The sequence below is a fragment of the Cucumis melo genome, chromosome 6, assembly GCF_025177605.1.
Source record: "Cucumis melo cultivar AY chromosome 6, USDA_Cmelo_AY_1.0, whole genome shotgun sequence".
NCBI lineage: Eukaryota > Viridiplantae > Streptophyta > Magnoliopsida > Cucurbitales > Cucurbitaceae > Cucumis > Cucumis melo.
The window spans coordinates 30,753,029-30,767,366 of record NC_066862.1 but is presented as its reverse complement, the minus strand read 5'-3'; the positions used below and the strand labels follow the sequence as shown (position 1 = coordinate 30,767,366).

The following is a 14,338-nucleotide window of genomic DNA, read 5'->3' as shown; positions in this document are numbered from 1 at the left end:
AAAACATAAGAAAAATGGAAAGATGGAAAGGGGGGGGGGGGGTTGCGTAGATGACTACCAAATATGTGAATATTTTTTAGGAAGAAAAGGGAAAACAAGTTGTTATAAAACTACAAACCAATAAGACATGGATGTGAAAGTGCTATTTTGTTCTTATTTGAATTCCTCCACATTTGTTATGTAATGGTTAGAGGGTAGTATTTTTGTAGATAATTGTTTTCCAGCCATTTCTGCCATCCATAGTAAGTCTCTCTTCGTGAACTTCCCTTATCATGTTTAAAACAAGAATTTGAAATTTATATAAAAATATTTCAAATTATATTTAAAAAAAGTTGTACGGTTGGAGATGTAACAGTAATCTCAAACCTAATAAGGAAAAAGAGTAAAGATATTTGAACGTCAATAGTGTACTTATGTTTATCAATAATAACTTGGACCATTATGCTAAGTATTTGAACTAGACACTTATCACATTTGGATTTCCGGCTTGTTGAATATGTTCTCGAATGATTCGGTTTGCGTTGAACCTTTTTTTTTTTTTGTTAAATAAGCTGGTTTCTATTTTTTACATTTTTGTTTTGTTTGTGATGTTTACTGAATTATGTCGGTTTCGGCTGCGAGGACTTGCAATTGTATATTTGTATATATTTTTTGCTTCAGCAAAGGCAACGTGACATTGAGTTTAGGAAATCTGATAATGAACAGAGATAGAGATAAGAACATTTTCTAACGTTAATGTATTGTAGGACATTACCAAAGGCTTCAATTATGAGTAAATTCGTATGACTATGCTAAGAAATTTATGAAATTATTCTTTGTTTGGTTATCTTATGGATATTCAGCAAAGGAATCGTGACATTGAGTTTAAGAGTATTCTTTTTCAGGTTATAGATAGTGAACATATGAGAAATTAGATATTGATTATAGCTGTATTGGTTATGGAGTTGTTTGCTGTTTTGCTTTGTAATGTGGTTATGTTGTTCAAATCAGATTCTTGTTTTTGATGGCTCTATTGTAACAATTGTTGTTTAGTCATAAGAACAACCAAGAGATATATTGTTCTCTTATCTGTGTAATCAAACAAATCACAAGCACCAAATAATATGTAGGAAATTGATTGTTCAAGTTCAAGCTTCATTCAACTGTTTGGAATTGAAGGTATTATACAAAAAAGTTTATCTTACCATGTTTCTCAATTTGTTTTTTAGGAAGACTTGAATGAACAAGTTACAATATTATCTTGGTAAGACTGTTATGTGGTTGCACTTGGTTTAGAAATTTTTTTTTTGGTGGTGTTGTTTCAAATACTTAGTTTAACAATTTAGAAAAGCGAGAAGTTTAATTATGTGAAGAAAAAACTGTTTTGGTGGTGACTTTATGTTGGTTCTTTTGTTTGGCAATGGAAAGACTATTATGATAGTGACTATTTCTCAAAACTTGAGTTGTCTGCAGGTGGCTTGTCTACTCCATTTCAAGTACAAGTCAAAACGTTTGAATACTTATAAAAAGAATTATCAGTACAAGTCAAAGCGCTCAAGTACTTATAAAAAGAATGGTCCGTAAGAATTAACTTTTATGATCTCAACATTGTTTTTCTTCATTTTGATCCTATTGTTCTATCATTGTGCTGAAAGTTCGATTGATGTTGTAATCCCACAAACTCTTTTCGAATGTGATCATATTTTACCTCTGATTTGTGGTTCTATTTTATAGTCATGATATGCTTTCCAGTGCTATGAAGACTTCATATTCCGCTTTGTTAAGAATTTTGGTCACTTAGTTGGAGATTTGATACAGGAAAAGCATTGGTCTTGGCCCTTTTGGAGAGCTTAGGTACTTTTATAATAATTATTGATATTTAAACGGGAACTTCAAAGGTGTTGCTTGAGGGCTTATATAGAGGGACCTTTTACAGGTATCCTGCACATCCTTTTGCTGATTGAAGATGGATGTTTCCCGAGATTGGTGAGTTTCATTGCTATGATAAATACATGTAAGTCTGAAGTTTTTTATTTTTCTTCATTTTCAACTAATATAGTCAATCGTCATCTTCAGTTCTCTTATGATTTACTTAAAGAGCTATAATGGTTGTTGCTTTAGTTAATGTAGTTAATCGAGGAGTGAGTTTTTAGTCTCTTAATTTAATTTATTGATAATGAGAAACGGAAATATTTATGCTAACTCATGTTTTTAATTTCCTTAAAAAAAATAAAGTTTTGGGTTCTTTTGCATATTTCGATTGTTGTCATCGATTCATCTAACCACCCTCAGACCCTTCCGCATTGCGTAATAAAAATTATGTTTGGTAACCAACCCTTTACTTTATTAATTAGTAATCAAATGTGAATATTTCTACTAGCAACTTGGTCATAACATTGTTACTTAATTGAACCATCTTGATGTCTTTTACAGGGAGCTATCACTAAACAAATGACTGCAATAGAAGAAATGGTTGCAAGTGAGTACAGTTAGTCAGACCCTCATCTTTGTGACAAGATCTTGAAGTTGGTCATTTGTGAAGCATTCTAGTTTACTATTAGTTGTAGTTTTAGTTATTGCTCTCTCAATATATTCTTTTTCTTTCTTTCTTTTTTTTTTTTACCAAAGAATGATCAGTGCAATAATTAAGCTTCATAATTTCTTTGTGTTTGGAGCCAAGTTGTATATAAATGTACACATTATTAAGATTTCATTTTGTATAGGTACAAGTAAAAGATTTCATTTTTAACTATTTGGTGTCATACAAAATGGACAATAATGAAAGGATTTAATAAAAATAAATTAAAAAAAACGACATTAAAGACATCGTTAATGTTGGTTTCAAAACGACATTAAAGACAACTTTAATGTCGGTTAAAAAAAAATCAAAGACATCTTTAATGTCGGTGGGAAAACGACATTAAAGATGTATCATAAGCGACATTAAAGACATATTTAATGTCGGTTATCCACCGATATTAAAGATGAACCGACATTAAAGGCCTTCAATAACACCTTCAAAGATGTCGGTTTATAACCGACATTGAAGGCCTTTAATAACGCTCGCAAAGATGTCGGTCGTCAAGTGACATTAAAGGCTTTTAATGTCGGTTTAATCGACATTAAAGGCTAGATTTCTTGTAGTGATGACTCTTTTTTTATTTTTAAAATTAACCCTTTTTGAGGACGTTTGTCGCTCCGTATCGTCTCGGGTACACGGCGACATTAATATCAAAAACTATCGCCAGTTTTCAATGCAAGGAAATATAAACTAGGGTAAAAGGAACACCGCCCAAGAAAATAAATAAGGCCCGCAATAAGCTAAGCACTAAAAGCCCAGATAACTAAACATAATTAAAAGTAATCATAACTAAAAAAACTAACCCTAGATCTTATGTTAGATCTTCATTAGAACATTAACGTGACTCATCAATAATTAATATATATTTCTTTAATAATCACTCATAGTCTTAGATACAAAACTCTTTAAGTGTAAATAAAAGAGAATAAACCTTAACTAAGAGAAAGGTTAACAAAATGTATACAAGTGTGGTTTGTCCTAACAACTTTAACCAACTAATACATAAGTAGATTGTGCGGGAGATATATTATTCCTCAGTCAACATATTAGATATTTGAATCACATTGTTTCATACATATTTTGAATTCATGACGGTAATAACCAAATATGATGAAAACTTAACCAAAAAAAATTACTAAACATGATAATTATTTTTATTAAACTTCATATAACAAAAAGGACATATATATGTAACACATTTTCCTCACTAAAAACATTCTTTTAATCATTAATTATGTGTCTGTGAACACTTATATTTGATAGAAACAAGAAACTACTATAGATAGGATCAAATTGGCATGGTGAGCGATAAGGTCATAAGATGTTTAGTTTCTCCATCGACGAAAGTGAAACCATCTCGTTCTTTATAATAAAAGTTTGCTACTCGAGCAAGATTCAAACCGAAGTGAAGGATCACATCTGGAAACTTGGTACAAAATTTCACGTCAATGTGATCTTGTATCATACTTTTCCATGCTTCTACCACTTCCTTGTTTAGTTCAACTATGGCCTCTCCTTTCGGTACTCCATATTGTTTCGTGTAGCACTCAACTGCACAAGCCACATGTCCTCTCCCTTGTCCAAACTAAGAATGAAACACACCATAAAATGAAAACTAAAAAGATATATCTTTTATTAATAAATAGAATAAGTACAATAAAATTATTTTAAATAATAAAACTCGTCGAAAACACTTGCCCATATAGAAAAATATCAAAGGTTATTTGTGATAGACCTCTATCTTATACTAATATCTATGTCTATCATGATAAAGATAGGAATCATCACAATCTATCGCAGTTAGACTGTGATATTTTGCCATATTTTAAAAATATTTTGGTTCATTTTGCTATATTTGAATATAATTATATATATGTATATGTGTATGTATAATTACACAGATGTTGAAGTGTAAAAGCCAAACTAATATAATTTTGTGTTGAAATAAATTTCATGTTTACTTAACAGATATCAAAGTTCATGATAGACATTAGCCAAATATTTATTCATCAATATGAGTTTGATGTTTAGTCTTTATATTTTCAATTGTTTAATTATATATAGTAGTTGTACTGTAAATAAACATTTAGGTTTTAAAAGTTAATTCAATAATTTTCATATGCAAGGAAATATAGGGAATATATTTTCAAAATTTATAGTAAAGAATGTTATATTTGACAAAAAAAAAGTTTTTCAAAAGATGAACGCACTATCGCATTAGAAACTAAATTTTATATTCATTGTAGGGATTATATTAAAAGTAAACAAAGTTGCGATCAAATGGTACTTTAACTTCTTTATATTTTTCACTAGAACAAATATAGGCTTTAATGTCGGTTGGGAAAAATGAAAAATGAACATTAATGTCGGTTTTGAAAAGGCGGATGTTTAATGTCGGTTTTCCACCGACATTAAAGACTAAGCTTTAATGTCGGTTTTAAACCGACATTAAAGGTCCGCCATTTTGAAAACCGACATTAAAGGTCCATTTAATTTTTTTTAATAATTTTATTTTGTGAAAAAATAACAGTCTCTCTCTTACTTTACTCTTTCGACCCTCTCCTACTCGTGCAATCCCTTTTCTTCTCCAAATGAATTCGTCCATTTCTTCTTCGGCGACTTTTTCTTCTCCGATGCCCGTTCCTTCTCCGAATAACAATCGCTGCCACCATTGAGCTTGTCGCCACTATTGTGATTTGGCGTTGGTTTTGGAAACCTTCTTCAACCTCTCTCCTTCAAAAGTCAATCGGCATCCTTGGTGTTGGTTTGGCAGAGAGAAAGTGATTGAGGAAGATCACAGATTTCTCATTGTTTTTCTCATCTTCTTTTCTTTTTCTGAATCCTTCCCATATTCATCCAAAGGCATGCTCATCCACTTTCTGTAGAGGTAAATTCGTATTTTACATTTTCCATTCTTCATCTTCGATTTTGATTTTCGATTTTCATTGGGTTTCCTTCCTTTGAGTTTCTGTTTCCCCGTTTCGTTCAATGGGAATGTTGCCGTTGATTGATTTGTTTTTTATAATTTTATGAACTATTCATATCCAACTTTAGGGTTTAGGGTCGAATCACCATCGCTCTCTATTTTCTCTTCTTCTTCGATAGTTCCGTCACTCTCTTCTTATGGATTGTTGGTCCCTTTCTCTCCCTCTCGACAACGAGTTCAAGAAGCTCGTCAATCGTATGAACCCTCACAGGTTTCTTTTTCTCTTTAATCTTCGATTTTCATTATGGGTTTTGTTTACTCTGTTTCTTTTTTTAAATGGGTTTTGTTTTCCAGGGTTACCATTGATAATGATTCCAGCAGAAAAGCTACTCCGATTAAGGTCTTTTTTTTTCTACTTCAATTCTTATTTTCAAGATGGGTTTTGGGTTTTTTCTAATTGGAATTGAGTTGTGAAATTTTTCAGGTTGATAGTGCTAATAAGCGAGGGAGTTTATTGGAAGTGGTTCAGGTTCTTAATGATTTGAATCTCATAATTAGACGAGCTTACATAGTTATTTGCCTCGTTTGGAATTACAGCTGGTTTTGTTGTGTTTTTCATTGGCAATCCTTAGATTTCTTCTCAAGGGTTTTGGAGTATCCAAGATTTCCTCTCAAATTATTGTAAGTACTCGTTTTTCTAATCATTAATTTGCATTTTCCTCTTTTTTGGATTTCATTTAATTTAATTTCCTATGCATTTTCTTGTTTTAAATACTCTTTTTTCTCCAGAAATTAAAGGGGTCTTTTTAATTGTGTTTCTATGACTTTTTAATTGTGTTTCTATGAAATAGTAATTGATGTTTTATCCCAATGACAAATGAACTTAAAGTTTGTGTATCATTACTCTATGTTAAATGTTAAATGTGTATCATTGTGCACCTTTTTTTTTCAAGTACTTCAATATTTTTTGATTTCTGGCATATATATATATAGTAAACTCTCAACACATTTTTCTAGTGAATTCTAAAAATATATCTTGAAGGGGAACTGACTTGCATTCTGTGAATGAAACATTACTATATTCCTTAGATATTTTTCCTGTTAGGCAAGTTCCTCATGAAAATTCTTAAAACCATCTCTATCTAATGGAAATTGACCTATAATTGTAACAGAATTCTATATCTACACTGAGACATATGTCAGATGTAGTGACATGTTGATTTTCTAACTTAATATGTAAATATATAGTGATCTATTCGTGGTTGTATGTCATGTGACTCATGTCTATGCTATTTCATATGACAAGATGCTACACTTAATCTTTTGTATCATATTAAAATATTTATGATACTCTTAATCAGTTTTGGTACACTGGTATACTGCTTTTTTTTTTCGAAAGAAAATATTAAAGTAAAATGATGTCAGAGGCTAATGAAATTCCTTTCCATTTGCTTTTGATGCCAACATTCTAGTATTTAGTCACTCCTAGAATCTCTTGAGGAAAAATTGTACTAATGTTTGTCTTTTCTTTTAGGCTGTGCTTGTGCATCCTGATAAAAATATGGGAAGCCCATTGGCGAGTGAGTCATTTAAGAAGCTTCAATGTGCATATGAGGTAATTTTCATTTTTTGTCTTAGCTTTCTGTTTCTTCAATCATATCTTCCGGAGAGTTGAGTGGCTTTCAAATCTATGGCCATTATCATCTCTTACTCATGTTTGCATGGGAAATTAGGTTCTTTCTAACTTTGTGAAGAAAAGAGACTATGATGAGCAATTGAGAAAGGAGGAATCGAAGACCAAAAGTGTCTGCCAGAGGTCCCAGTCCTATGGGACTTCACAACAGGTTGTGCATAATTTTTGTACGATTGATGCTGGCATTTTATAGTTTAATTTATGCGTGTTCTCATTGAGTCATTCATGATAAATGTTCATTTGTTTCTAACTCAGATGAGATATATGGTAATTAGAAAGGAAGCTAATACTATTATACTAATAAAGATGGCAATTTCTTTCTGAATAGACTCTATAGGAGGGAGAGAAAATGAAGCATCTTCTAGGCATTAGTCAATCTTATTCTTGGGTTCATTATACTTTGAAGTTACGTCTAGACGGCATTATAAGATTTGAAGCATTTGCTAACATAGAGTCTTTGGAGTTGTTTGGGTTCAGAGTTGCCATAGTTTGTGGTTATTGTAATTTGTGGGATTATATAATAGTTTTGTGGAGTTAGAATAGTTTGACTTTGGGGTGTAGGCTATTTTCGTCTGACTATATAGTTTGTGTTTGTGGTGAAGATTTAGTCATTGGTGGTTGGTTCATTGTACTGTAACTTGCCTGTTCAAGGCTCTTTGGCATTGGCTTTCTTGATGGAGAAATAAAGGTGTTGTAGAATTGCTCTTCATCACAATTCTCAGAGGATATGATGTATGTATATCTAAAAGGTAGGTGTAGGAAATATTTTTCATGTAACAACCAACAGGATGCCATATTTATTATTTATTCGCAAAGTTCATTGTTGTTTCTAGTTTGTTGCCATATTTTTCAGTCAGGTTATGGCAAGGAGGAAATACCGCTGGCCCTGGTGTGGTGTTTTTTCTTTTGAAGATTAAAAAAAAAAATCTTTGTGATATGTGGTTTGCTTGCTTTGAACGACCTTTTTTTCTCTTAAATAAGTTGGTTTCTGTTTTTTACATTTTTGTTTTGTTTGTGATATGGATACTTAGTTACGTAGGTTTCGGTTGCGAGACTTGCAATTATAACTAGGTCATAACATTGTTACTTATCAATTCAACCATCTTGATGTCTTTTACAGGGAGATATCACTAAACAAATGACTGCAATAGAAGAAATGGTTGCAAGTGAGTACAATTAGCCAGACCCTTATCTTTGTGACAAGATCTTGAAGATGGTCATTTGTGAAGCGTTCTAGTTTGCTATTAGTTGCAATTTTAGTTATTGCTCTCTCAATATATTCTTTTTCTTTCTTTCTTTCTTTTTTTCCAAAGGATGATCAGTGTATAATAATTAAGCTTCATAATTTCTTTGTATTTGGAGCCAAGTTGTATATAAATGTACACATTATTAAGATTTCATTTTGTATATGTACAAGTAAAAGATTTCATTTTTAACTATTTGGTGTTATACAAAATGGACAATAATGCAAGGATTTAATAAAAATAAATTTGAAAAAACGACATTAAAGACAGCTTTAATGTCGATTAAAAAAAAATTAAAGATATCTTTAATGTCGGTTATCCACCGACATTAAAGATAAACCGACATTAAAGGCCTTCAATAACACCTTCAAAGATGTCGGTTTATAACCGACATTGAAGGTTTTTAATGTCGGTTTATAACCGACATTGAAGGCCTTTAATGTCGGTTTATAACCGACATTGAAGGCCTTTAATGTCGGTTTATAACCGACATTAAAGATGTCTTTAATGTCGGTTATAAACCGACATTGAAGCACAATCGAGATTAAAGCCCTTTAATAACGCTCGCAAAGATGTCGGTCGCCAAGTGACATTAAAGGCCTTTAATGTCGGTTTTAAACCGACATTAAAGGCCAAATTTCTTGTAGTGTTTTCTATACCTTGTGGGAAGTTATGTCATTCATGAGTCTGGCAATTATTCCACCTGCTTTAAGAAGCATTGGATCAGTTTGAACCCATTGGAAAACCTCTTTTGTATCGACATTCCCCAAAGCTAAGAAGGGAACTAAAGCCAAAACATAGGGGCCAATTGAAACAACGCCAACGTTCATGTATTCTTCCATTGTTGGCACATATCCTTCACTGAACCATTTTGCTTCCACCAAATAAGCTTTGCATTGTCTTTTTAGCTGTACCCAAAACTCCAAACATATAATAGAAAGAGAGAACTTTTGTGAGAGTATTGATCTAATATTAAATTCACCATAAAATATGACTAAATCTTTTGAATTGTTAATGACGATTTAAATTACATGGTATTAGAGTAAAACATTTACAAAATTTAAATCTTTGTAATGCCATTTTTCTCATTTTATTGCTGAATTTCACTTATTAAGGCCTTCAACGAAAGCCTCTAGGCAAAGCTAATTTTGAGTTTATTGGTACTTTAACCCTATCTTTTTTTCAAGGAAAATATATACGAAACAAAAATACTAAAACAACATAATTTACCGATTCTTTTGCAGAATCCAATGCAAATGGTGCAGTGCTATTATCCATGCTCATATCTTCTTCAATTTCTCCAAAAAAATCAAGTATAGCTTGATAAAGACCTTTCATATAATTTGGGAGCTTCTCAATGCTCTTGGTATCCCACCTGAATTTTAATCAAACGTTAAAGTTATTGAAGTACAATAATTAACAGTTCTTTAGAATTCCAATATTATATTCTCACTCATGTTGGTATTAGGTACAGAGTCCTATATACTAATATATAGACATAAGATATATATCACTTTTCTGAGGAAGTGAGCAGAGGGCTAAGGTGATGAAAATTGGTATTAGGATTGATATATTCACCAAGTTGGTTCCACATCTAAAGTAATTTCAATATTCTTTGAACTTGCTGATGTTTTGTGTTGATGATCTCTTTATGGGACATATTTTGAGGAATGGGAGGGAAAATTCTAGTGTATGTCTGGCAATGTTTTGTGCGTTGCAGCTGAGATACATATGTTGTCTGTAGAGAATTCAAGTCAAGGTGGAAAATTTGTTAGAATGGCTTGAGTTTTGGTATGGGATATTTCAAACTACCAAGTATAAGAGTATTGCTTAAAGAAATGTGTCATATAAACTCTTTAAATATGAAGTTTTACATTTTTCTTCTGTGTTCTTTACTTGACAATTTTAAAACAAGAGAATAAATGACTAATAGGATGGACAAGGCCAATATATTCAACATATGGCCTATGAATATACGACCAGATTACAATAATAAAATTTACAACTATTTAAATTAAACTTTAAATTTCTTTTGCACAAAAGCATCACCACAAAACTAAAAATGAATATATTGAAGGTGAATAATCTTATATTCAGTGCACTGCAAAACTAGCAAGCTAGGCAAGCTTTAAACACATCTAAACATAATTAATTAAATAAAACAAAAGAGTTGAGAAAAAAACCTTTGAATTGCTTCAGTGAAAAGTTGAAGTTCATCGACTGTGGCATATGCATCATACATATCATCAATAATAGTTACGAAATAAATCATTTTGAGAAGTATCCTTCTATTGGCAGAGTACTTTGGTTCATAGAATGCTTCCAATGCCCAAAGATAGCACTCCACCACCCTATCTCTTGCAAAATGTAATTGTTCCATGAACTTTTGATTCTTCCACCACCTACATGTTTACATTCAAAAATCAGATTATTGATTTTTTATCGTGGCTTAATCTAACATAGACAATCGAGTGCGTTTGGTTTGACTTTTCTAATATGTAATTTTGAAAATAAGTCTATTCAAATGTGTAATAAGATAATTTGAAAATAAATCATTTTGAAAAAAAATTGAAATGTATGAATTATTTTCAAAGTTTATTTTACATAGTTTTTTTGGATTGTTTTCAAATATAGTTAAAATGAACTAAAATATTTATCAATATAACAAAATATAACAGTTTATTTACGATAGACTACTATATATGTTTATTGAATATATTGTGATATTTTGTTGTATTTATAAATATTTTTAGTATTTTTGTTATTTAAAATAATTTTTGCATTTTTTATTAAAAGAGTTCAAAAAAATGATTTTATTGGAAAACACTCTTCTGTTTCTCTATAGTTAATCCAAGAAGGCCTTATAAACGAGAGTGAAAATATTAAGAAACTTCAACGATTCTAGAGGAACATGCTAAATAAGAAGTTTCACCTCGTAAGTTCACTTAGTTCATTCTGGTAAAGTTTTTGGAGAGAATTGTAGTCCAACTTTGCAAAGGTGAGCAAAACATTATTCTTCAATGGATTGTTGCTATAGAGAGAGATATAGTGCCTAGCCATAAGCCTTTTCACAGCTTTATAAATTGGCCACTTCAATGCATATTTTGCTTCTTCGTAGAATGGAGAGTTGGAATCCATGGCCATTGCTTTAAGATAAGAAGTTGTGAAAGCTAATGCTTCATCCAATATATTTTCTCCTTTCATTCTCAAATGGGATGCTTCATACAAACTTAATAAACCAATTTTATCCTTTCCAATTGATTCTTTGAATTCTCCCCTTTCATTTGTAAACTTATTGAATATCTCTGTTTAAAGTTCAACAAAGGTTGTTAATAATAATAACAAGGGTAATTATAATAGGTAGCAATTATTATAATAATTATTAAGTATGCAGCAATATTTTTAAAAAATTGCAAATATAAAGAGACATATTTGCAACATTTTGAATGTACAGTTCCTATTAGACAAGGGTAATTTTGGTTAAAATTGCTTTTGAGAGGACTTACCACATGAAATAAACAAGCCTTGTTGTCGAAGCAATCGAAATCTAAGAGCCGTAATATAAAGATCCTCATGTTCTTCGTCAATATTGCAAGGATTTTGCATTAATAACATTAGAACTTCATTAATTTCATCATCAAAGTGGTAAGACAAACCTAAACGTTGGATTGAATCAATTAAACTTAGTTTTTCTGAAAATTTCTCAATAGTGACAAACATACTTCTCACTTCTTCTTTTAGTTCTTGAAGTTGTTTCTTGATCATCTTGTCTTCATCCTGAATTATCATAATGTTTGTATCAGAACAAAAATCTAAAACAAATAGAGATACTTTTGTACGGATGACCATTTCACAACCACCTAAATGATTAATGATCCCATCTATACCACAATTCAATATATATGAGATGTAACCTTCTGCGTCCATCAAAATGAACCCTATTGCAAGTGAACATATGTAACGCATAGCTCCAATGTGATGGTCATGTCTGTCGTGATCTTCATTTTTCTCCAACTCCATCACAATACGTATAGCAAAAACATAGCAAAGAGTGTGCAAGAAAGATGAAGATCTCGATAATTAAACATGGTCCTCTCGTTTGGGCTACGATAGCTAGATAGGGATAGCCCTAACGCGATAGTGACATAACCAAAAGTTTTGATTTCATTTATTGTTGGGGTAAATCATTAAGGATTTAAGGACTGAGAATAAGTCTTCCTTACAAAATTTCATAAAAATATATAGAAATAATAAGTAGTCTAGTGTAAAATTTATTTACAAAGATCGAGATTCATTAAAGAATAAGAATAATATTAACAAGGTGCATTAAAGAGAAAAATGAAGTTCTTACGAATTAGACTCTCAAATATTATGGACTAAAACATATTCATTTAAATGATAAACAATATGAAACAAAAATACTTCAACACGGAGGCATCAAATACCAAATAAATATGATGTTTATATTGTACATACCAAAGTTTTGGGTTGATGAGAAAGGAAATAATGTCCCAAAGAACTTGGTTGATACTTTTCTGATCCACGAGGAACACCATTATCATTGAAGGAGCTATTAGAATTTGAGGTCATAGAATCTGATTTAACTTCTTCAAATGACATTTTTCTTTCCATGAAGATTGGTAAAATAGTTTTATGCTTCTTTTGATAGAGGTTTTTCTTGTGTTGTGAGTTTAATTATGTTAATGAAATTTATAAGATAACGATTGGATGATGATAAGAAGGTGAAGAAACTATTGATGTTAGAAGGAGTGGACAGACATTCACTAAAACTGGATGGTGTAGAGAAAGGCCGTACAACATTTGGCATATGTAATACATGGTGTTAGAGATATCTTATATTTAGTACATATTTACCAATTGAATTAACATGGACTTCATGCTCTTTTTATTTTGTAAGCTTATTTATTTTATTTAGTCAGCTAATTAAAAGAAAATATCGTAGTTAGTAAAAGAGAATTTTCTAATTAAACATTTTGATAGTAAGTATGTTTATATAAAAGTGATAAAACAAATAGTAGTCTACTCTCTTTATCTCATAGATAGTTTATGTTTCTCCTCATTAAGAAACTTTTATATAAACAAGTTCTAATCAATGATATGTTAAGAGACAGAAACGACAAAGTAATTGATTTAAAAACAAAAGCTTTCTTTTTAATTTCCGTTTTTCAGCTTTCGTTCATAATTTACGTTTTCCTTCCATCTTCCACTTCCTTCTCCTTTCTTCGTATTCCGATTTGGTTTTCCGTTGCCGGTGCCTTCGTTTTCACTTCGCTTCACGTTCTCAACCTCATCATCTACGGACTTCTTTGCTTTTCGTTATTCTCCACTTCAATTGTAAGTTATTTGTTTTTCTTTTGAAATCATAAGTTATTTTCGTAAGGTATCTTTGTTTTCCATTTAGTCGTAACTTGCTTGAAATAGATTCTTTTTTCTTTTTCTATTTGTTTGAAATCGATTTCTTCATTTTATGTTTGGTTCTGCTTTGTTTTTCAGTTTGTGTGTTGTTACTTAGGATGTTTAGTTTGTTTGCATTTGAATGTTATTAGATAATTTAGTTTAATGTAAAATTTTATGTGTTGTTATTTAGGTTCTATCAGTGATATGTTTCTATTAACTTGAAAAGGATGTTTAACTTGTTTGTGTTGGATTGGTATTAGATGTTTTAGCTTAATCTGAATTTATTATTCGTTATTGCTTATGGTCTATCAGTGGTATGGTCTATCAATGATATGTTTCAATCCTTGATAAACTTAGAAAATGTTTAGCTTGTTTGACTTGGGATGACAGGTGGAATAATCATGGTAAGTTACGTGGCTTTGTGTTTTCGTTGAGAAATTAGAATTATACATGTTGAATAATTGCAAAGTATTATTAATGGGTGCATTTTATTGAGA

General features: G+C 31.0%; 1 protein-coding gene and 3 long non-coding RNA genes across 9 annotated transcripts; 3 read left to right on the top strand and 1 right to left on the bottom strand.

Moving 5' to 3' along the window:
* Window positions 1-1,718: 1,718 nt before the first annotated feature.
* On the top strand, window positions 1,719-2,589 carry LOC127149972 (uncharacterized). The gene is made up of 3 exons (XR_007821889.1): window positions 1,719-1,833; window positions 1,916-1,993; window positions 2,413-2,589. It is a non-coding gene; the product is annotated as an uncharacterized LOC127149972 (long non-coding RNA).
* A 1,103-nt stretch (window positions 2,590-3,692) lies between these two features.
* LOC103490985 ((-)-germacrene D synthase-like) lies at window positions 3,693-13,128 on the bottom strand. Of its 6 annotated transcripts, none has more exons than XM_051086519.1 (8): window positions 12,900-13,105; window positions 12,146-12,200; window positions 11,930-12,079; window positions 11,356-11,728; window positions 10,607-10,825; window positions 9,654-9,798; window positions 9,083-9,343; window positions 3,693-4,145 (listed from the first exon to the last, which is right to left on the bottom strand). In XM_051086519.1, the coding sequence occupies exons 1-8, from the start codon at window positions 13,053-13,055 to the stop codon at window positions 3,849-3,851; spliced, it is 1,656 nt and encodes a 551-aa protein (XP_050942476.1). In that variant the 5' UTR covers window positions 13,056-13,105; the 3' UTR covers window positions 3,693-3,848. The 6 variants fall into 6 exon arrangements, with proteins under 6 accessions (XP_050942476.1, XP_050942477.1, XP_050942478.1 ...); XM_051086520.1 differs by having other exon boundaries at window positions 11,930-12,001; XM_051086521.1 differs by having other exon boundaries at window positions 9,083-9,331; window positions 11,930-12,001.
* LOC127149969 (uncharacterized) lies at window positions 5,341-5,855 on the top strand. The gene is made up of 3 exons (XR_007821886.1): window positions 5,341-5,447; window positions 5,615-5,757; window positions 5,841-5,855. It is a non-coding gene; the product is annotated as an uncharacterized LOC127149969 (long non-coding RNA).
* Window positions 6,489-8,522, top strand: LOC127149970 (uncharacterized). Its single transcript, XR_007821887.1, has 4 exons — window positions 6,489-7,101; window positions 7,220-7,928; window positions 8,013-8,068; window positions 8,300-8,522. It is a non-coding gene; the product is annotated as an uncharacterized LOC127149970 (long non-coding RNA).
* Window positions 13,129-14,338: the final 1,210 nt, after the last annotated feature.

Coding starts and splice junctions, on each gene's coding strand:
- LOC103490985 (XM_051086517.1), bottom strand. CDS start 13,055: ATGGAAAGAAAAATGTCATTTGAAGAAGTTAAATCAGATTCTATGACC. Junction 10,826..11,355: donor GAACTAAGTGAACTTACGAG/GTGAAACTTCTT, acceptor GTAAACATGTAG/GTGGTGGAAGAATCAAAAGT. Junction 4,146..9,082: donor ATGACATAACTTCCCACAAG/GTATAGAAAACA, acceptor TTTCATTCTTAG/TTTGGACAAGGGAGAGGACA.